Consider the following 24,295-nt stretch of genomic DNA (forward strand, 5'->3'; position numbering starts at 1 on the left):
ACCTGCTTGTTAACACACAGTTTAGCCTCTGCAGCAGGTTTCTCTGTCCCTGTGTATGTAAGACATTTGGTCTCATATCTAGCTGAAAAGGCAGACCTTAGATTGTGCTGGCCCAGTAGGTGGGGATTGTAGATACTCGTCATGTATCTGGGGACATCCAGCACTGGGAAGGGCCTGTGTCCAGTTAGACAACTGGGAAGAAGGATATGAGGTTAGGGTGAGTGGGAAAGTGAGTTATGGTGTAGCTAAAGGTCTAGGGCCCTAGAGGGTGAGATTTGTAACCAGATCCGGGCATGCCAAGTTACAAGTCAAATATAATGGGCACACACGTGGAACACAGAAGGCATATTACAGAGATGACAACTGTGACAGTCAGTGACATATGAGTCACAGACACTTGGAACTATGGGAGCAGGGTCTCAGCCAGCCATAAATCTTTGGCTCTTAGACCCTCTGTCTGGCCTCCTACATCAAAGCTTGACACTGAAAGCTCATCATAGCCCCACTACATGAGCCCAGAATGCCTTGCGAGTCCTTCTTTTTGTGCCCCCATCATCAGGTGCATTGCAGACTAGGGTGCTCTCCCTGGACCATGCCAGTCACCCTGCCTTCTATTCAGACTGGTTTGGAGGTAGCTAAGTAGAGTCTCATTCCAAAGGTCCTGGCCTTGGGAGTCCTGCCCTACAGTGGCCATTCTATAACACTAGGTCAAAGGCAAAAGTGGACCTTGAATCTTTGTCATACTGCCTCTGTAATTTGTGGGCAGCTGCAGTAGTGGTATCCAAGCTGGGGACACCGTGAACACCAAGCTCAATGGGCCTCATCCACTGGTCACTGGGAAGGAGCATTCAGGTGCCTTTATATCCAACATGTATGTGAGGACCCTTGTCAGAATGACAGTCACCTCCCTGAAGAGTTTACAAGCCAGCCCCCAAGATCTCTCCAGAGATCTTTGGCATCCACTTGTACCTGAGGCTCCTCGAGGCCTAGAAAGGGGGAAGGGACCCGCAGTGCCTGTTTCTGTGGATTGGATATTATAGAAGATCCAGAACCAAGTGGTGAAGAAGCCACTGCTGTAAGCTGTCTCCAGAGTAAGTACTCACCAGAAGAAAGGACACAAGAAGAATTAGGGAAGACATCTCAGAGGACTCAGTGGCCCACAGGAGAAATTCTAGAACTCAGCCTACAGAAGTTGGGATGGACGATACGGCCTGGACGATGTATCTCAAGACCCTGTCTCAAGAAACAAATGAAGGAAGAGAAAGGAAGGCCTTCTTTTTATCTAATGTGATATAAACAAAAGCAAAAGATATTGGACCATTGGCCTACAGTAACTGTTCGGGGAGACACAAATCCTGTAAGAAAAAAAAAAAAAGACTCAGTGGTTCAGTGGCAGACAACCACAAAGGATCAGCTTACTCAGTGATCATAAACATTTTGGGCAAAGACGTGACATGAGATGTGGACCCTCACTTCGTTTAAAAGCAAAACAAAATAAAACAAAACACTGGAGACCCAGTAGCCAGAGGACAGCATTTTATTCTGTGGCTCTGCAAAGCCCACCATCAGCATAGGAAGCACTGAATGAGTACAGAACACTTATATACTGCTAATGCAGATCTCTTCTCCCCTCCCTGACTCCCCAGTAACCAGGAGGGTTTGATCTTATGTCATCTGGGTCTTTCCCTCTGCTGCTTGGGTTGGTATATTTCTTATTTGTAAGACTTAATGTACATGAGTGTCGGTCTGCACATGAGTTTTGTCTACTGTGTGTGTGCAGTGTCCATGAAAGCCAGAAGAGGGCGTCGGTCCCCTGGAACCTGAGTTTCAGATGGTTGTGAGCTGCCATGTGGGTGCTGGAAACCAAACCAGGGTCCCCTGGAAGAGCAGCCGGTGCTCTTAACTACTCAGCCATCTCGGCAGTCTGTGTTTGTATATTTTTTAACTTGTCCTTCGAGAGTTCCCTACAGTGTGTTTCGACTCTATTTGTGTTTTGAAAACATGCATAGGTTCATCTCTGTATTTTCTTTTGGTTGGTTGGTTTTTGGTTGTTCGGTACAGGATTTCTCTGTAGCCTCGATTGTCCTGGGACTCATGCTGTAGAACAGGCTCATCTTGAACTCACAGAGATCCGCCTGCTTCTGCCTCCTGAGTGTTGGGATTAAAGGTGTGCTCCACCACACCCACTCATCTTTGTATTTTATATCCTACTTTCATTTGTTTGTTTGTTTTATTTTTAAATTGTCACACCAAAGAATTTATCTTTTTTAAGTCATTAGCACATTAAGTCACAAGTTTCATCAGAGCATTTTCATGCCTAGAACCATTATTCATTCTTACACATTCCTTTCCCCTTTTCCTTGCTCATCTCCTAGGCCCCCTCTTTATACCCTTCTTTCTCCCAAACAGTCCCCCCTCTGTTTTCTAATAACATGTCCCATTAACCTTTCTCTCCTCACACCACGTCCCTCCTGAAGATCTCTTTCTCTCCCCTCATGATCTTCATGGTCTCCTAGATGTTTTCAGAGCAGAGGTGTGTGTGTGGTAGGGGATGGGGGGCTAGGTTCCACATATGAAAGAAAACATGTGGTTTTTCTTCTAGAAAAGAAAACATTGTTTTTCTTTTAATTGCATATGTGTGTGGATATATTCATGTGGGTGCAGATGCCCAAGGAAGTCATAGGCATTGCATCTCCTGGAACTAGAGGTTCTTGTGGCTGTTAGCTCCCTGGTGTAGGTTCTGGGAGACAAACTCTTCATGTGTAGTGTGTGCTCTTAACCACTGGGCTGTCTCTTCAGCCACAATCTGTGTCCCCTGAGTCTTGTTTCAGTTAGCAGAATGATTTCCAGTTGCATCCATTTTCCTGCAAAGATCACAAATTTAATTTTCTTCATGGATGAAAAAAGTTGTGTGTGAGGTGTGTGTGTGTGTGTGTGTGTGTGTGTGTGTGTGTGTGTGTGTGTGTGTTTTCCATTTCCTGATAGTTATGGCTCCATTTCCTGATAGTTATGACCAGTGCTGCCTTAACTGTAGACAGGAGGAGAGCACCTCTGAGGTGTGTTTACTTGGATGTACCCAAGAGTAGTACATCCGGTCATATGACAGTTTTGTTCTTGGTGTTTTAAAGGAACCCTGATTTCCACAGTGGCTGCACTAGTTTTCACCCCAACCAGCCATGTTGAAGGTTTCCTCTCCAACATCGTCACCAGCACATGTGATTCTTTGTCTTCCTAAGAGCTATTTGAAGAAATGGTCATCCAGAGACTGCCTCACCTGGGGATCCATCCCGTATGCTGCCACCAACCCCAGTCACTATTGCTGATGCCAAGAAGTGCTTGCTGACAGGAGTCAGATATGGGTGTCTCCTGAGAGGCTCTGCCAGAGCCTTACTGATACAGATGAGGATGTTTGCAGCTAACCATTGGACTGAAAAGGGAACCCCAATGAAGGAGTTAGAGAAAGACTGAAGAAGCTGAAGAGGTTTGCAATACCATAGGAAGAACAACAATATCAACCAAACAAACCCCACCAGAGCTACCAGGGACTAAACCACCAACAAATGAGTGCACATGGCTCCATCCCCACATGTAGCAGAGGATGACATTGTCCAGCATCAAGAGGAGGAAAAGCCCTTGGTCCTGTGAAGGCTTGTTTCCCTAATTTAGGATATTGCCAGGGTATTGAGGTTGGAGTGGATGGGTAGGAATGGAAACATCCTCATAGAAGCAGGGGGAGGGGGAGGGTATGGGAGAGGGGAGGAAAGGGGGATAACATTTGAAATGTAAATACATAAAATATCCAAGAAAAATAAAATTATAATTAAAAAAAAACATCAGTTTGAACTGGGGTGAAACGGGGTCTCATACCAGACCAGCTTTATTTCCATTTCTCTGGTAGCTAAATTGGCCACTTTTGTCTCTTCCTTTGAGAACTGCATGTCTTGCTTATGGTTACTGTTTCTGTGCTGACCATAACCAAGCAAGTTGCTGAGGTGAGGGAGGGTTTGTTTAGCTTACACTGCCATTCAGGGTTCATCACCAAAGGAAGTCAGAAGAGGAACTCACACAGGCAGGAACCTGGAGGCAAGGGTTGATGCAGAGGCTGTAGAGGGATGTGCTTACTGGGCTGGGCCCTCCCCCATCGATCTCTAATTAAGAAAATGCCCTACACACTTGCCTATAGCTAGATTTTAGGGAAGCATTTTCTTAAATGAGGTTCCCTCCTCTCTGATGACTTTAGCTCGTGTCAAGTTAACATAACACTTGTTAGCCCATTTTTTGGTGGTTTGGGTGTGTGTGTGTGTGTGTGTGTGTGTGTGTGTGTGTGTGTGTGTGTGTATGTATATATATATATGTATGTATGTATATATGTATATATATTTAGTTTTTCCTGTGTTCTAGATGTTAATCTGTCTGACACATGGTTGGTAAACTTTCCTTTCCCTTGGACAGTCTGCCTCTTCACCCCATTGATCTTTTCCATGGCTGTGCAGGTTTTTAATCCAGCTTGCCAACTCTTAGCAACTCACTACAGAATTCCAGTCCTTTTCAGGACACTATGTCCACATCGTCAAGTGTTTTCTGTGTTTCCCTCCACCAAGTGTTTTGACATTTCGGGTCATCTGAGGTCTTCAATCCATTCCTTATTGCTTTTGTCCAAGGTGAGAGATATGGATCTAGTTTCCTGTTCCAACCGTTCATGGAGTAGAGACTAAGTAGACAACCCAAAATCAACCCAACAAAAAGTCGTTTCTCTGAAAAGGTAAACGAGATTGGCAAATGCCCTTCCACACTAATTCCAAGTTGAAAAGGTTAGAGACCAATGGAACTCAGAGGACCGTGATGGGACACTTTGAAATTATATTCCAATAAGCCGGTAAAGTCTAGAAGAAATGGAGAAATATCTTCAAAGGCGACCTAACAAAGTTAAGTCAAGAAGGTATAAAAAACTTATACGGTTCTACCACAAACAATGATATCAAAGCAACAATAGATCTCCATATGTATCAATATCCAGGACCGGATGGACTCTGCCAAATTCTACAAACCATGAAGAAAAAATACCAACACTTACCAAACGGTTCCACAAAATGGAAGGGATACAGCCAAACTCATTCTCTGAAGCCATCATTGACTGATAACAAAACCAAGTGAAGATACCATTTAAAAAAATTATGGACCAGTATCCCTGATGAACATAAATACAAACATTCTTCCTTTTTAAAATTTTTTTTAATTTTTACTTATGGGAATTGATGTTTTTCCCTGTGTGGATGTATGTGTGAGGGGTTTGGATTCTCTGGAGCTGGAGTTGTGAGCGGCCATGTAGGTGCTGGGTATTGAACCCAGATCCTGTTGAAGAACAGACACAGGGTTTTTCTGGGTAGCCTTGGCTGTCTTGGAGTTTACTCTGTAGACCAGGCTGGCATCAAACTCAGAGATCCACCTGCCTCTGCCCCCTGAGTGCTGGGATTAAAGATGTGCACCAGCACCACACAGAAATCTTAATACAGTCCTTGCAAATTGAATTCAAGAAACATAACACCATGACCAAACTAATTACGTCCCATGGGTGCAGGTATGGTTCAATCTCCAACAAATCAACAAGTGTAACTCAATATACAAATAGATTCAAGGACAGAAGTGCATTGTTATCTCAGTAGACACAGAAAGGGGCTTTGACAGTTTTATGATAAAAGCCATGAAGAAAGTCAATAGAAGGAGCATGCCTTAGCACAATGAAGACAGTAGATGGCAGGTGTGTAGCCAATGTCACATTAAGTGGGACAAGGAACTCTGTTTAATTTAGTGTGGGCATCTTGGCTACAACAGTGTAATAGTTGCCAACAATGAATTAGTTAAACCACTTTGGCTCATGGTGAGAGCCCAAGAACTCTCTGGATTCATGAATGAAAGACACACATGTCAACTAATTTTTATATGCCTTGACTAGCTCAATGGCTGGGCATTTCTAATCCTCTCTGTGGCTAGCATACATTTCCCCCTCCAACTTTCCTGTGTCAACTTGTTAAATCAACATTTCATCTCTGCCACTCCAGACCCAATCGAGGGAATAGCCCCTAGGGCCATTTTCCCGAATTCTTACCTGGCTGGTTGCTTTCTTTCGTGCAGCTCTTATATCTGATCCTTCTCCCTCCCAGTCATGGCAATTTTCTGTTTCTCCTCTCTCCCCCAGACCCCTGCCCACACAATCTAAAAGTCCCACCTCCATTTTTCTGCGCAGTCATTGACTCTATGGCAATTCTTTATTATCAGTGGAAGCCAGCTAGGGACAGGGACCCTCAAGTTTGGAAGTGCAGCTTTTTGGGAGCTGAAATTAGACAAAACACTAGAACCAATCCCCAACAGTTACCTTCTATGGCTGTGTCTGAACACTGACTAAAATTAACTTGGAGAGGAAAGGGCTTGCTTATAGTTCAAGTCCTGATCTAAGTCCATCACTGATGGAATTCAGGGCAGGAACTTTGAGGCAGGAACTAAAGCAGAGATCATGGTGAAACACTGTTTAGTGTCTTGCTCCCTGTGGTTTGTTTAGCCTGCTTTCTTACACAACCCAGGACCACCTGTCCAGGACTGACCACCCAAAATGGACTGAACATTCCTACATCAATCATTAATCAAGCAAATGTCCCCCACAGCCCAGAAGGATGGAGGCATTTTCTTAATTCATGTTCCGTCTTCCCAGGTGATTCCAGCTCATATCACATTGACAAAAATCTAACCAGCACCAAGAGCAAGAGAAGTGAATGAGTGGCCAGTATAAAACAGGAAACAGGAGGCAAAATCCCTCCTGTTTGCAGAGAGCATGACCCTCTGTGTGGAAGGTTCTGGTGACTCCACTAGGAAACTTTTGGTCCTGATAACACTTTTCAGCCAAATAAAACCAACACGCAAAGTTCAGTGGTCGTTCTATATACCAATAACAAATATGCTGAGGGAAAAATCAGGAAAATACTCACTTTTACAATAGCTTGAAAAATTCGTTGTAATAAAACTCATCAAGGAAGTGGATTCATGCTGCAATAATAACATCATGACACTAAAGAAGAACATTTAAGACACTAGAAGGGGGAGAGGCTTCCCAAGCTCCATCATGGATAAGTAAATGATCCATGTTTGTTTGTCTTTTTAATTTATCATGTATGTGACCACATGACCATAATAAATCCACAGATATAGTGTGGCCCCCATTAAAATTCCAATGGCGATTGTCCCAAGAAATAGAGAAAAAGAATTCTACAATTCATACAGAGGCACAGACCATGACAGCTCAAGCCATCCTAAACAGAAAGAAAGAACCATCCAAGGGATATCCCAAGACCTGACCTCAAGTATACTACAGAACCATAGAGGCAGAGCAGAATGTAGACTGAGATAGAACAGAGGGCCGGGGAATAAACCCACCCAGCAGCAGAACCTGATTTTAAACAAAAAGTACCAAGAGTTTACATTAGAAAAAAGACAACCTTTTTCCAACAGAGATCACTGGACAAACAGCTAGATATTTGCATGTGGAAGAAAGAAACTAAAGATTTTGATCACAGTGGTGTGCAGTTGGGTAGGATGGGATTTTTTTGTATGTAGACCAGACCTCTGAATGGGAACCTGTAGAACCAGGACCCGTGTGGCTGTCACCCAAGTAGAAGGGAACAAAGAAGCAGTTGTCACGTTGGGGATGCAGAAAGGAGACCACAGTAGACCCAAAGTAGTTCCATCACCATGTCCACCACAGAACTTGTGATCACCATGAAACATTGCTCCTGACTTAATCTGCAATGGTAACTGGACTTAGGGTCACAGCCTGTGTCCAGCAAGCCAGTCTCTGCTGCCTAAACTCAATAGGCCAATTTAAACATTCCAATTAATTGTGAAAAGCAGAGGAGGGAGAAAAAAAGATTGATTTATTCAATGTGACTACATTGATGTGAAGACTGCCTCAGATCCAGCCTCGGGGTCCTGAAGTGAGGTTAAGGTTTAAGGGGGCAGTGTTATACATATCTAAGCAGTGTTGGACAATGTGCGGTCCCACTCAACCTTGACCCATCATTGTCTCTTCTGTCTTGTCTTGTCTTGTCTTGTCTTGTCTTGTCTTGTCTTGTCTTGTCTATAAGGTGGCCTGACAAGTTACAAATCTCAGGTGTGGGGAAGTGTCCCCTCTATCTGTCTCAGGCTTTAATTTTCTCTTTTCCCAGCATGAGATTATTGGGGCAGAATTCTGGATTTTTGGAGACCAGTGTTTAAATAGTGGGACAGCCAAAGTGAGAGCAGCAAACATCTCTAGAATATCTTCAACCCTGCAGGCTGGTTCAAATAGCAGGAAGGCGTTCTTTCAAACCCTGGACCTGGGTTCAATGATATATCATTAAACTCAGGGCCAGGGGATGAGGGGACACAGCTGCTCACACTGTTATGTGACATTCTTGTTTTAGGCCAAAGCAGTGGTACAACACTGACAGTAGATGGAGCTGGAAGACACAGGTCAAGTTGTCCTACATTATGAGCCTCCCAACAGAAGACCAGCGGCAAGTGACATTACAGACTTCTGGCTTCAGGGCACAACAGAGGAGGGTGGGAGTTTAAGAGACTTGAGCTGATTGTAGCCATGATCAGCAGCTGGCTCAGAAGAGACCACACAACACAGGCTGGCCAGGGAACCAATGAAGAAAGGACTCAGGGGATCCCAAGAGAATGTCCACTCAGAACCTGTGACAACAGGTCTGTGCATATGTGATGGAACGAAGGCCCCCAGGCAAAGTGTACTTCCATGGCTAGTATGTCCAGTGGCAACTGTCCTAACTTGAGCTGTGGAGGAGAGGCAGAGACAGAGCACTGTCAGCGTGAGACTGAGACTATAGCCACCAGCCTCAAGAGGACCTGGGCAGGGGTTGGGGGTTTAGCTCAGTGGTAGAGCGCTTGCCTAGCAAGCACAAGGCCCTGGGTTCGGTCCCCAGCTCCGGAAAAAAGAAAAGAAAAAAAAAAAGAGGACCTGGGCAATTGTCTGCAGTTGGAGCCAGCCCTGTCCAGCTGCCATCAAACTCCAGCCCCAAAACTGAGCTTTGGAGCTGCTGTTGTTTGAGTCATCCATGTATAACCATCATGCTGTGCCCATAGTATATGCAGCCATCATGCAGACCCAGGCAAGTGCAGAAACAGAAAGGCTCCGTGTGGAGTGGCCAGCAGGGATAGCCCTCGGGGTCGGTGCAAGGCAGCTTGTGAACTATGTCCCAGCCAGTCCATGCTCCTGGACAACCCCACTCACCCCTGAGCAGCCTGGCCTAGTGAATCCTGTTCTGTGATTCTGGCACCTGGGACAAGGAGGAGACAGCCAAGAGCTTCAGTTTCTGGAAAGGGTTGCCACAGCCAACCATGCCCTAACAGGCAGAAGGTTTTAGGTACAGGAAGGGAGAGCACACAGCGATAAGCATAGACAGCTTGGTCTCTCACCGTGAAGAATCTTCATGGTTGTGGGAGCATGGAAGGGGTTTAAAGATGAACGAGAACAGACACCAGCTAGGATGTATGTGTAGGGGGAGGGGATCCTGTCCCTACACCACAAATGGGGTACTGCTAAGACCTTCCTCATTGTTTCTTTCTAGAAAGAGCAGAGGCTGTTGCTACGGAACGGTGGTGGGAGAGCAGCCCCCAGAACACATCTAGGAAGAGTGAATTTTTGATAATTCAACAATATGTTTCTCTTCCAAGGAGATGTCACCAAATAACAAATGTGTCCAGTCGCAGCTGTTGGTTTTCCCATGTTTGCAGACGGCGCCCCCCCCCCATCCTATCATATCTAACAATTACCTTCCATAATGTGCTGCAGACACAGACCACAGATCCCATCCCAGCTCAATACAACAGCGGTGGGAGAGGGAGGGCTGAGCATCCCCAAAACCCACGCCAAGGTTGCCAAGCTATGGAGGCAGGCAGGGTGGGGCAGCCTTAGCCTCTGATGAGTACGTACGTGAGCTGATCTTACGTACACTGTCAAGCGATACTGATAGGAACACTCTGAGATTTCCGGGTGCAGTTTTCCCCATGCGTTTGGTAAGTATATGGAGACACAAAGGACCGACTGCCCCTGTGAGTTTGCCGGGCCAATGGAATGCAGCTGCCTCCGTCGTCCTGTGGTCTCCCTGAAGCGCCGCCTACCATGGCCCATGACTTAGGCCACTCGGCAACTGGACCTCACTCTATGAGTACAAATCCTGGGGGTGGGAGGGGGTGTTGTCCATGTTGGACGGATCCTGTGCTCTGGAATTGTGGTGTCTTAGTGCCAGGACACCTCATCAGGGTGGCCGGGCTGGATTGTTACTGGCGATGTCAGAGTCACAGCTTGAGACCTGGCAGCTTGAGACCCAACACATAAGGCCTAGCATCCATCCATCCATCCATCCTAATACAACAGAGACCAACAATGTTTAAAACAACACACACACACACACACACACACACACACACACACACGAAAGCAGATTTATTCATTCGGCATGGACCTACTAGGAGGAAGAACCAGAGGTCCGATGATTCCTATGTCTGTAGGGTACATTTAGGTGTAGAGAGCAGGAGGTACATTTCTACCAAACCATCTTGGTCAAGGTGTGCTGACTCCCATTGTTAGCCCATCACTCTCCCAGCTCAAGTCTCTACTGAAGCAAGGTGATCTTCTAAGGTGGTCAGAATTGTGTGGGTGCTCTTCCTGAGAGACAAGCTTTTCCTGTGACCGGCACCAACCTTCCACCTGTCCCTTCTGTCCCTTCTGTCCCTGCAGATGTCTTAACTCTCTAGGGTCTGATTGCTGAAGGGTGGGAGAGAGATGTCCTCTCTCCAGCCAGAGCTGCTAAAGGGTCAGGGGTGAAGTGCCTGCCCCCTGTGCCAGTGTGGGACTCGTGCTAAGTATGCCAGTTTGTGCCAGGCACCCTTAGGAAACTGAAAGGACCTAGGCCAGCTCTGGCCAACACAGGCTGGAGAGTATACAGAGGTTCCTCTGGGTTCCCAGCAGAGGGCAGCCTCCCCTGGGACACAGGCAGACTGGTGCTTCTGGGGCTTAATCCCCAGCCATCCAGGTCTGCAATCTTGGTTCAGAAAATGTTTACCTTGCCCATCATGGGCAAGAGGAAGTGTATGTGGCAAGGGATGTGATTCTGGATGGCTTCAGTATGAGGCTGACAGCTCTCTGTCTTTGCTCCTCAGGTCTCCTGACAATCGCAGCCCCTGCGGTGCCCCCTGGGAGTGGCTGTGGCTCCCCGGAGATTCTACACCTCAGCCACAGTCCTCCATCCTGTGTGGACATCGCTCGACCTCCCCCATCCACCCACTGTTTCCCAGAGGCCTAACAAAGACATCCCAATTCCTCGGAGCTCTGAGCTTAAGTCTGTCCAGCTGAACCCAGGAGGCCGGGACTCAGACACACATGTCAAGGGTGGTGCCAGGAATCAGCAATACCTGGTGTGTAGAGCCCGGCTACATTCATCCTCACTAGCCGCTTGCTCCCTGGAGTTGGAGGACCAGAACAAGGAGACTGCGGCCCGGCCAGCTGAGCCACAACGCAAGGTCCGGGGACTGTCAGGTGCAGAAGCCACCACCTCCTCTGTCCCAGACTGTCTGAATCGCTTTTATTTTCTTATACTTTCAGTATACTCAATAGACCAAAGAGCAAATCTATTTTAACGTGGACACATCCCTGCTGCCAAGAGTTCCCCCAGGTTTGATTGTGGGGCGGGGGAGGGCACAGTGGCAGACATGCTGGTGGCCCAGGCACCATGGAGAGGGCATCCAAGGCCAAGACCCCCGCCCCACGAACACTGCAGCGTGCCCTAGGAGGATGGCTTTGCCCAGAAGGACACCACCGTGGTGCACCTGCAGGACCCAGCAGGGGCGTGGCCGGCAACAGCCCCCAGCGGACAGCAAGGGCCCCGGACACAGACCCTTTGCCCCTGTGCTTAGACCAACTCTATCGTACTAAAATCACTTTCTGTTTTAACCAGTTAGACATGCCTCTTCCACAGCTCCATTTTTGATAGTTGGATAATCCACCATTTGCCAAGAGCATGCTGGGTCTCCCGTGACTGCTATCTCATCTGATGCACCATTTAGCTCCAGAAAGCAAATTAAAGAAAACTGAAGTAACCCTGTTTGAAAGAGATCATTAAATGTATTTTGCAAAAGCCTAAAGTTATATATTTAACAGTTTTTATATGTTGTATATTTGTAGAAAATCCTATTTAACATTTGACAGCAGGTCTGACCATCCTGAGAGTTGTGACCAGGCCCCCTGGAAGCCTGGAGACTCTGGAGTGGCCATGGAGGACCTCAGAGCAGACACGGAGGGGCAGAGCTGTGGGTGAAGTGCAGAGGAACCCACCCATTCTAGGAAGCTCTGACTCTCTTTGCTCTGGTTTGGTCTGATAGCTCACACCCCCCTGTGAGTCTGTGTGTTGGTAAACATTGCGTATACAATATTTTGGTCACGGATTTTGGTCCCTCTCTCTCTCTTAACCCCCTTTGCCATCCATAGATCTTGAGTCCATGTACGGCCAACTTGCCCTTCCCAGATGAATGGCCCCCCTTCATTCTCAGAGGTCCTTGTTCTCCACATTGGGAGGCTGAGACAGCAGGGTTGGAGGGGAGACGGGGCTGGGGAGCAGAATCGCTGTCCTTGATTGTCCTATGCTGTGGGGCCAGAGGCCATCAGATAAGGGACAGACACAGTCCCCATTCATATTCCTGAGTTCTGCTAAAAGTATACTACCTACACGTCCAATTAACATGACTATCATGCTAGTAATATACTACTAAAGAAAAACATTTTTTTAAAGAAATGTATTTAACTCCAGTATAGAGATGCCGTTCAAGCAACCATAGGCTAAAAGGTAGGAAAGAAAGCTCATTTCTGTGAGACCCATTCCAGCATCCATGTGTCCTCCCTTCACTCATGCAGACGGATGAGCATCCTGGGCAGGGAGATGAAGCTGACATGGGGGTGGGGGATTCTCATCAGAGGAGGTGGTCAGGAAAGGCCACTGTCCCGCAGTGTCAGGCTCCAGTGGCCTGTGTTGCAGGGGTCAGCAAGGTAGGTTTCATTTCACCACTGAACCTCAACGCCTGGACCTCCACCTCCCCTTGGCTGTTTCTTTTGAAAGCATAGAGACCTTCGAGGGTAGAGACCGGGAGACTTAAGATGTTACAGCATATTTCCCCCCACCCCCTTGTTTTACAGTATCCGATTTTGTGTTGATTCAGCTAAATTATGAAAATAAAGAAAAAAAAGTCCTTTGATAATCATGGCTTTTGTTGCCTGGCCGTGGTGTCCTTGGAGATGGGAATAGTTTGTGTGGCTGGTGGGGACAGTAGGTGGGCACCGTGCACTGGGTCCTTCCTGGTCACAACACCTGAGGCTGACACCATCTGCAGCTCCTCCTCATGGCGTCATCTAGGAGTTGAGCGCCAAGGATTTCTTGGGCTTGCACCAGTGGGCTCTGAAGCCACCCCTGGGTGTTCCCAGGGTTTCTATACCGTATCATAGTAATGCTAAGGTGTGCTCAGCACCCCCAGGATGGGTCCCTGCCCCTCCCCCAGAGGCAAGAGCAGGGCTCTCTGCTTATTAAAGACATAATCTTTGGCTTTGCTTCACCCCTGTCGGCCAGAGACAAATAGGGAAGATGGATTGTCATATTTATCTGCCTGTCTCCCCAGTTCTTGTGGGCTATAATGGTCAGAACACAGAAGGAGAGTCCTGCTCAAGGGTCCAGCCACCCCCAAAGGACAGAAATCACAGCAGCCTTAGGAGAGGAGGTCTAGAGTCACCATGCAATGCTATTATATGCTAGTTCCTCTTTTACTAGTACTAACCACGGGTAGGTGTGGCTGTTGAGTAGGTGACATTTGATAGTCTGTACTTTGTTCCAAAGAGACCCCATTTAGCTTCCAAGCCACAGAGGCAGGTAGAAAAGACCAGTCTGTCTTTAAGGGATTGTGCCTTGCCTGAGGCACAAGGCAGCTTGCATCAGCCTCAAGAATCATCCCTCTCCCTTCTCAGGTGAGGTCTGTGTAGCCATGCCGAAAAGTGTTAGCCTAGTGTCCATACCCTCAGGCTCCCTCACAAAAGTATACTGTGGTATACTGCCCTGGAGTATGGCAGTCAGAGCATCATGGTCGGGATGGGACATTGGGACCAAGACCAGGGTCCTCTCCCTAAACCTCTAGTCACATGTTGTATGGCATCATTTCTAGGGAGATATCTGCTCACCCCAGGTAGGGAACTAGCAATAGACGAAAGTAATATCGCCAAAGTCCTACTTTGTGTACCAATGAGCTGATTGGGGTTCCAGAAGACAGGTGAGGGGTTACTGACCATCGTATAGTGAACACAAAGGCAATCGCTTTACCAAAAAAACACCCAATGTAGGTGACATCTCACAAAAGAAGCTCGTGAACACAGGTGTCTCTTGAAGGTAGGGGATAGCAGAGATAAAACATCCCAAGGCGACAACCACTGTAACCCAGAGAGAGCCTTGCCCCTCTTTCCCTGCATTGCCTGAGTCTTCCCTGCCTCTTGCTAGACACCCTCACATCCAAAGAAAAACCACGTGGAGACACTGTCCCAAGCTACCCCTCAACCCGAGAGGTGGGTAGGCATACAGGACTTGATCCTCTTAAAATTGTCCCTAGCATGGAGAGACCCAACATCTTGGGGACCTAGGACTGCACTCAATGGGAAGAGATAGGCTTCTGAACTTCACTTGACAGGTTCATCCATAGGTTCTTCCCTCCTACCTGTCTGAGCTGACGGAGGCTATCCCCCAGCAGGGTCAGCCATGGGGTAAGCAGTACCTGAGAAAAGGGAGGGAAAAGTAGACTGGGCTTAAAGTGGAGTGGTAATGGACCATCTTGCAGGGATGAAGGACCAGGTTGGGGGGCATCTGTGCGCCCCAGGAAAACCAGTACCTCGGGATCTCAAGACAGTGGCTTAACATTGCCCTAACACATATCTAGCCATCCCCATTTGCTCAGCTCCTGTCCCTATTTGCTCAACCAGATGAGCCTGCGTAACAGTCAGCTCCCCAGCAACATATGTATTGAAAGAGACATAGGATCTGGTTCCTTATCACTTCTGGCCAGATACCTGCCATGGAGACAGAACATTGTGCCAGACCCAACCACCTAGTGATCCCCTCTCTGTTTGGCATTGCTGTCGGCACTCCTTCAAACCTAGGGCAACTATCATGGCGTTCTGTCCTGAGGGTTCCTGTGCACTGGCTCCATGCGGTAAGGGATGATCTCACTGCATTGCCCCACACGCCTTCATCCAGAAGTCAACACCATTAGGGACATACTGCATCCTAAACATATTTCATTTCTTTGTTTGTGCCTGCAGTCATAGAATTACTCTGAAATAATAACTACATTTGTTTTTCTGCTTTTAAGAATATCATTCGTTCATTTCTTCCACCAATGCTTCAGGGAGGGAATCTGTCTCTGTTACTGGCTGTGGGTAGCCATTGGCCCAGTGGTGCTGCGGCAGCCTTCGGTGGCTCAGCTGAAGTTCCTGACTTCCTTCCTGAAGCTTTTCTCTGAGAAGACTCTCTTCTGGGACAAAAGCAGTCAGAAGATCTAATCTCTGTCTTGGGCACAGCCCTTCTTCAAAAACAAGGCCAGTGACCGTAAGGAAGAACATGGCCCTGAGCTTCAGAAGTGAGTAGTAAAGAAAAGCATTTTTGGATCCCCGTTAATCAAGACAAGAAAGGAAGTGTTTGCTCAAGACCCTGGTGCCAGGTGCCAAGACCAGAGACACAGGCCGAGAATCTCAGCTAAACTCCACTCACATCATATGGTACAGCCTTTAATGAAGAAAACATGTGGGGCATTTGAACAGCATGTGAATTGCAGATTCCTGTAGAAGGCAAGAGAAGATTATAGAGTACAAAGAGTACATGGGATCTACATGCACAGAGTACAAAGCTTGGTAAGAGATGTGGGTACCCAAGTTGTACAGGGCTCTGTTTGCTGTCAGTGGCAATGGGTGTGTTCATGTAATAGTCACACTAAGACTGTAATAGTCACACTAAGAACCCCTTGCTGTAAAGTACATGTGTGGACAGAACATCTAACAAAGCACAGGGAAGCTACTATAAGCCAAGATAAAGGAGGTAACCAGAGCAGAGAGCAGGACAGCCCCCCTGCACAGAATAGGTGTCCCCGCTGCTGCACCCAGCCAGTTATCAGTCTCTCATGAATCCCTTTCTGCCACCCACAATCCCAGTGCCCAACCCCCCACCCTCACTGTGGTTTAGATCTCACGTACTCTTGTAAACTTGAATTCATGCTTGGCCATTTGAAAGATGGTGTGCCCCAACCCCCCTCTTTCCTTTCCTCCACAGCCGCAGATACCTGGGTCCCTCCTCATCTTTCTCCCTTAAAAAGAGAGAAGGTTCCTACAAGGAGAGCTTAAAGTATTTGTCGTCACTGTGCAGACGGATTAGCCATCTAGAGCTGCTAATCACATTTTATGTGTGTGTTGGAAAACAGAATTGCTGCAGAAAGATATAAATACGATGATGGTGTGTGAGGTCCCCAGAAAAGTTCTATACGAAACATCATGGGGAATCCTGCTCTGTGCCTTAAGATCTTCTTGGTTCTAGGCTTCATGGGAGGGAGGTCAACTGTCCACCACGAGGCTTGGGTGAAGAAGGGTTTCTCCTATGTTCAATGTGGGTTAGTGAGCTTATTTTCAGCCTGTATTTTCTGGAAGGTTCCAGAGAGCATGTGTCATGAGGCAACTAAACATTAGTTGTGGGTCAGTGTAGCATGGTCACACCAATCTGCACACTAGTAGCATGCAACTAATCAGGCCCACGAGAAGAAAAGGCACGCCCACAGACCCAACTTTATGCACTCTCTGAAAGAGGCTCTGGCTGGTTGGACTGTTAGAGTCAAGTGCGTCAGTCCACACTTCCCTGGCAGCCAACACTGACAGTCTCAAGACTTCTGGCTAAGTCGATGGCTATGAGTTTGCTGCTGCTGTGAGGTAAGAACATCTGGCTGTGAACATCTGCCCATTCATGATGCCTTCAAACAGACCACCCTGGGGACCCCAACTGCGCAATGCTATGAGAGAAGGATGGAACAGAAAACCTCCCACTCCCAGACCCAGTCAGCCCAGGTCATGAGATACCAGCCAAATCCATGTTCAATCTGCTGACCCAGGGGATGGCTGTGTATATGGTACTGACATTCTATGCTCAGAGAGCAACAGCCTACCTTGAAAGTTCTGATTGGGAGAAAAATCAACACCTCCCAACTTAAAATTCTATATCTGGTAAAGATAGACCTTTAAATGACTGTGAACCAGAGATATTTATAGATGAAGAGACTGTACTACCCCCAGATGCTCACCTCAAGAATCCAAAAGGATGGGGGCACTAAAGGCATCCCTTCACCCCAGAGTTCTGGAGCCTGAGGAATGGAGAAGTATCAGCTGACCATGAAGACATAGAGGGAAGATGAAGAGGCCAGGGATGATTCTTCCTGCGAGCAATGATTAGAGAGTCCAAGCACAGTTACGCGTGAAAGACTCTTGGAAGGAACAAAAGCAGAAATTGAGCAGAAGGGCTCTGAAGGGAGGCCTTTGTGTCCGCTGAGGACCACAGCTTTGCAGCTGAGTGCCTGAGGCAGTTCCTTAGAACCCCACCTACAGGGAAAGCCACAGCCCTGCCAGCAGATGCGGCAACAGCTCCGAGCAACAGAACATCTGGAAAATCTAGGAGGACATGTGTAAGCTCAGAACACAAACTGGCTGAGAACTGCAAGCTGAGAGACACTTTACCCACATCCCTTGCTGGTTTCTAATGGCATGCATGCAGAGGAAGGCAGAAAGAGCACCAGAAACGATTGGTTATACTCGCAAGAGTCCCGTGTCCCTAGCCGAGCTTACTCTCCCACCTATGCAGTCCTCATGTTGAAGGAGGAAGCTTCTGTCCTGAGGAAGGAAGCAGCAGCTGAAAAGGTGACCTCAGAAGCAAGCATCCGGAGGGTGAGTGAGCCTCAGATTTAAGTGTGAACACTGATAAAAATACACTTAGTAAAGCCAAAGATATTTCAGAGCACCCATGGCATATGACTTATAATGGTGAGCTTCTGCCAGCATCTATTAGACATGCAAGGACACAAGAAACTAGAGAGCTGGGTAGATGACTCAACTGGCCACGCGCCTGCCACAGAAGCATGAGGACCCAAGTTTAGACACTGGTACCCATGTGAAAAAGCTAGGTGAAGCAACACATGCTTGTGATCCTAGTGGTGAGCAGGCAGAGGCAGGAGAATACCTGAGACTTCCTGACCAGCCATTCTAGCCAAATCAGTGAGGAAATCAGTCTCAAAAACCAAGGTGGAAGGCAACTGAGAAGATGCCCAGCATCAACTTCTGACCTCTGTGTGCACACACCCATGTGCAATTACAAAAACATGGAGGCACCTATTAAAAAGGAAAAGGAAAATGTCTGACTATTAGGAAAGGAAGCAAGCATAGAAAGTAACCAGAGATACCCTTGTGTTGGCCTTGTGTTGGTTTCTGAGTTGTGGCTATAGATTTTGACATGTATAGATATATAATAAATAAGTCCAAATGGTTAAGGGAGAAGGCAGTGTTGAGTGAATTGGTGGAATTTCACAAAGGGGGAATATATATATATATATATATATATATATATATATATATGAATGAGATCGTTGTTCTAGAAGCAAAAAATACAATATCAGAAAAGAAATGGAAATAATTACCAGATGGCTCAACAGCAGATTGAAGGGAACAGAAAGGGGACCAGTGAACCTTCGACAGATCAATAAAAAATGGCTTCATCTGAGAATCTGATAGAAAAATGATTGAAGAAAACTTTGAAAGTTTCAGAGACCTTTGGGCCCACACCAAGAAGTCCAACCTATAATCAGAACTCCAGAAAATGTGGTGTGGGAGAAAAAAAAAGATTTAAAGAAATCACAGCTCAAATCTTTCAGCCTTAGGCAAGAGAGTAATAAACAGATCTATCTGTTCTGAGCCACTCCCAAAGAAGGGAGAGAAAAAAAAATCAGAAAACCAAGCCAGGTAAGAGAATCAGCTTTGAAGATGGCGATAAAGATAAATTCTTGAAAATAGCAAGAAAAAAATGACAGGTTTCACAGATGGGCAATGGTGAGATTAATGGTCGCACATCCAAAGTGCAGGAGGCCAGAGACACTGAGACTTAGTGAGGGTGTTGACAGAGAAAAATACCTGCCAGCCAAAAAGTATATCCAGAAAAATTAATCTTCAAAAATAGAGATGAAATAAAGGCCTTTCCAGGCAAGCAAAGCTGATAAAATCATGGCCAGAGGGTTACTGCAAGAGTTGCTGAAATATTAAATATTCATGTATGTGTGCGTACAATCTCATAATTTATTTAGAATATTCATGACCATTTAAAATAAAGATCATATTATTATATTCTTTGGTTTAAAGCATATTGAAATTATATACATATATATATGCATACATACACACATATATATGGGTGATGAAAATATAACATATTGTATTAAATTTTTATGATTTTTTCAGAAAAATAACTTGATTTTAAACATAGACTGGGATGACATATTGTGATCTGTAGCATTAGAAAATAACTCTGAAAATTTTGTTTGACAACAGAATTGAAGTAACAAGCCTAAAATGTTTTATGACCAAAAAGGAAAAGACAGAGAAGACTAGGCAAGAGGAATGGCATGGCGCATGAAAGAAATGGATGTGTGCATATGTCCAAGTGACCAATAAACTAGTGCATCCAATATAAAGCACAGAAAGACTGAAAAAGCTATGTGCGGGCCTACACGCTTCACCTAAGGGGCGGAAATCTAATTAGAGGGGATATTAGTACGTGGGTGACATAAAAGATGAGGGGTAGATACAGGATTAAAGGCGTAGGTGGAAATTGGGGGCATTGGGGTGAGGGAAGGGTAGCAGATGGGTTAGTCATGACTAAGGATACATAGAGAGGCTGTATGGAAGTCTACTAATGTGTAAGCTAATTAAAATATTATATACACACATACACTGGGAAGAAAAGAGAGAATTTGGGAGGACGTGAGAGAATAATGCTGCTCCCAGAAAACACAAGTTATTAAATGAAAATATCAATGTCAGAAAGATGATATATCCCTATGATTCATTGGCTAGGAAGACCCCAGAGGCCCCCAAACCAACATAGGCTATTCCCATCACTCATGGTTGCCCACCACAACTAGATAGTAAGACCTCATTACTCCAGACACTACTGTCTTGGATGCAGGGCATAGAAAATTGATCACTATAGTCTGAGAAACTCTCTCCCTAGTGGCTACCTTACATGGTGCCAGAGGGTGCTTTGCAGGCTGCTGGGGAGGAAAGACATCAACGTCTTACCCAGTACTAGACCTTGCATGATATAGTACTGTCATACCATCAAGATGTGCGCACTCATGCATTAGTGGCATGATGGTTACGGGGACAACCAACAGCTTTCTGATTGACTATGAAGCCTGCTCCACAGGATAGATTTTGTGCTCAGTAATGTAAGTCTAGTCAAAAGTTTATGACTGGGGAGATCCTAAGCCATAAGGAGTTGTAGGGAGAGCAGGCTGTTACTAGTTCACTAAACGATCATGCTGTCAAAGTGCATTCTAAACATTTACATTTGTACCCACTGGTCTGTGCTGCTATGGACAGAGGAGATCTTTTCCCGGTGGGTAGTAACTAAAGTGGAGATTTCTAACTGGTCACAGGGCTGAGGATAGATGACTCTAAGTACCCAGCTGTGTATGGGTCAGCTGTCTCCACTTCTTCTTAGCCAAGACACAGGGAGCCTTGCAGAAGAAAGCGGGGCAGAAAGAATCTAATTGTGGGAAGAACGTAAAGATGAGCACAAAGTGTTGCCTTCGGGATATGACATGAATGTTGACTCATGAACACACAGCAGCTGTCATTACCTGCAAAATCCTTCACAGGATCAAGCCAGGCGTGGTGCGGACAGGGGAGAGGCTCTCAATAGAGGAATAATGTCAGCTGACTGCTGGTGAAAATGGAAGGAGGGTCAGTCTGCTTTGGGGACATATCCTTGGTAATTTGTTCATGCCCTAGTGATGACCACACACCCATATACATATAAATACTTCATATTAATGACATATAATGTATAACTAAAGATATTATTATTATAAAAAATAAAAAGAACATGAAGCTGGGGGTGGAGATGGGGAAACACTGTGGGAAGGTGGAGGGGATGATGGTGGAGGATCAACTCATATTAATTACATAAATATATGAAGCTTTCATAGTATAAAAACTATTATAAAAATTAAAATGTTTTAAAATGAATTGTAACAAAGCACATACAATTTTTAAAAGAGAAAAAGAAGTGTATGTTTTGTATAGTAAAGACAAACGCAATTTATTAAAATCTATGCATAAAATTGAAAAAAGGGAAGAAAAGATATTTCACAAAATTGAAAATGAAAGCAACTAGGGACGACTATTTCTGTATCAGAAAAGCAGACTTCAAAACAAAAACTATTAAACAGGACAAAGGTCACCACGCAATGATGAAGGAATCCACTGGGTGAGAAGATCTAACAGCTGTGGAGGCACCCAAGGCAGAAGCATCAATCTTGTCAGAGCTAGAAGGATCAAACAGCTCTAACGTGGCAAGAGTGGGATCTCCTGCCCCCCACTCTGATCAGTGGATAGATTCTGAGATAAAAATTTAACCAAAAACTATCAAAGCTAAATTGACTGTATATCAATGGACATAGCATGTGTGTCTGAGGCTTTGTAGCCAATGACCACAAGTGCATTCTTTTCAGGAGTATGTGGAACAGACCCTCCATGATGAACCAGATATTAAGTCGCGGAACAAGCCTCAAACATTCAAGAAAATAAAAACCATTATCATTTATCATTTCTGACTACAATGGAGTAAAGATAAAACCAACAACATGAGACAGTTTGGGAATTACACAGGGGTTAGGCATACAGAAGTCATTGAATGAACTCTGGGTCATGGACTGAATCCTAGGGAAATTAAACAACTCCCAAAACGTGTGAAAATGGAGAGAGCATTCCAAAATGTATGGGACACAATCAAATCAGAACTCGGAAGAGGTGGATAGTAATGAACACCTGCCTCCAAACGCGGGAAGATTTCAAATAACCTCATCATTCACCACAAGGACCTAGACAAGTTAGAATAAACAGAACTCTGAATTAGTCAGGGGGAAGAAAGGAGGAGCAGAGCAGAAATAAATGGAAAGCAAAATTATCCACAAAATAACTGGAGGGAATTGGGGGGGGTGTAACATTTTGAGTTATGCTTACAAGGGGAGGGAGGAGGAAGGAAGAGAGAAGGGACGAGGAGGAGAAGAGAGAGGAGGAGGAGGAGAGAGGAGGAGAAGAGAGGAGAAGAGAGGAGGAGGAGGGGGAGGAGGAGGAGGAATGGGGGGAGGAGGAGGGGGAGGAGGAGGAGGAGGAGGAGGAGGAGGTGGAGGAGAGATGAAAACAAAACAGGAGATTGCTGACTGATGCCCCAGGAAAACCATCATCCTTAGGATGGGAAATGTTCTACCCAGGCTCACGTTGAAGGCTGGCTCCCCTAGCTGAAGACACTGTAGAGAGGTAAGTGAAACAATGTAACTATATTTTTTGGCTACTTTATTGGATTCTCTTTCTTACCACCCTTTTCCATCCTTATCCCTTTCAACTCCCAACACTAGGTAGGAGAGGAAGGTTAGAGGGGAAATGAATGCTATTGTTAGACTACACCCTGATGATTGGGGGCTTGAGTTTCTGGGGGTGAGTCCAATCTTTGTTGTCAGGATATCTCCAACCATCAAACAACAAACAGCAAACTACCCACAGCAAACCTACAAACTGCAATCCAGCAACAACAGGAACAGCCACAGTAAGGGCAGCAGTAGCAAGGGCAGAACAGGGCCAGCAGCAGCAAGGGCAGCATAGGGGCAGCAGCAGCCACCATCACCTCTCTCAGGACTCTGGCATCTTCATACCCTCTCAAGAGTTCCCAGAATTTCAAACGTAAACTAGCTTCAGCTGGAAAAACCACACACCCCTGCTAGAGCACGAGGCAAATCATAGTCAGCTGCTGTAGGCAATCTGCAGTCCTATATCCCACATCTGGAATTAAAGCAAAAACATATTTACATAGCATAGCTATTTATTTTTTGATATTTATTTATTTATTTATTTATAATATTTATATTTATATATAAGTACACCGCAGCTGTTGTAAGCCACCACGAGGTTGCTGGGATTTGAACTCAGGACCCCTGGAAGAGCAGTCAGTGCTTTTAATCACTATTTTTTAAAGAAACCAAAATTCTCACTACCAATCAGGGCATTAACTTCAACAGTGGGCTATCTCACCTGTGGGTTCATGGCAGATGGGATGCTCAGAAGTAGGGCCCTGTGGGAGGAAAGAGACCACTGTGGGTACATCTCTGAAGGCTTTGTCTGGACCCCAGCCCATTGCTTTCTCCCTTCTTCTGCTGTCTCTCCCTCCATGAGGTGAGCAGACTCCTGCTGAACATGTTTTCACCACCAAGACTTTCTGCTTCGCTTCAGACCCACAGATATAGGCACCATGGAATAAAACCCCTGATACCTTGAGCCAAAATAAACTTTCCACATTTGCCTCACAAATGTGAGACAAATGACATTTGACACAGTGGCAAAGGGGAACTAAAACAGATACAAAGTATCATCAGGCATTATGAACTTACAAACCAACAAGAAACACATAAGAAAGGGATAGAATTCTGTACACATATAACCTACAAAAACTGAGACATGGAGATACAAAAAAGCTAAATAATAACTAATAAAGTCAAAACAAAACAATAACTAATTCTCTCTCTCTCTTTCTCACACACGCACACACACACACACACACACACACACACACACACACCAGAAAGCTTCATATCCAAAGTCTCTTAACTCTTTATTTTTTTATTTTTTTACTTTTTTGTAATCTGTTATTGCTCATCTTGGGTGGGTTGGTTGATGGATCCGTTGGTTGCTTGAGATAAAATGCTCACTCTGTCATTCAGATCTAGGATGAGCTGTGTACCCCAGACAGGTCTTAGCTTACAGTAATCCTCCGTGCTCCACCTTCCAGAATTCATCAAACTACCATACATGGACACCAAGATCTTTAAAGATTTTTCTGAATGAAAAAGTGGAAGTAGCAAAATATGT

The 24,295-nt window shown here is 45.7% G+C and overlaps 1 protein-coding gene across 4 annotated transcripts in view; it reads left to right on the forward strand.

Moving 5' to 3' along the window:
* Window positions 1-13,299, forward strand: part of Tafa5 (TAFA chemokine like family member 5) — a 221,274-nt gene extending 207,975 nt beyond the window's left edge. For 3 of the 4 annotated variants that reach the window (XM_039079768.2, XM_017595060.3, XM_039079767.2), the window contains one exon: window positions 11,212-13,299. In XM_039079768.2, the coding sequence (XP_038935696.1) occupies window positions 11,212-11,354 (143 nt within the window). In that variant the 3' untranslated portion in view covers window positions 11,355-13,299. The remainder of the gene's footprint in view (window positions 1-11,211) is intronic. The other variant, NM_001191991.1, reaches the window with a different exon arrangement.
* The last annotated feature ends 10,996 nt before the right edge of the window (window positions 13,300-24,295 follow it).

This window comes from Rattus norvegicus, chromosome 7 (assembly GCF_036323735.1).
Source record: "Rattus norvegicus strain BN/NHsdMcwi chromosome 7, GRCr8, whole genome shotgun sequence".
In the NCBI taxonomy this organism is placed as follows: domain Eukaryota; kingdom Metazoa; phylum Chordata; class Mammalia; order Rodentia; family Muridae; genus Rattus; species Rattus norvegicus.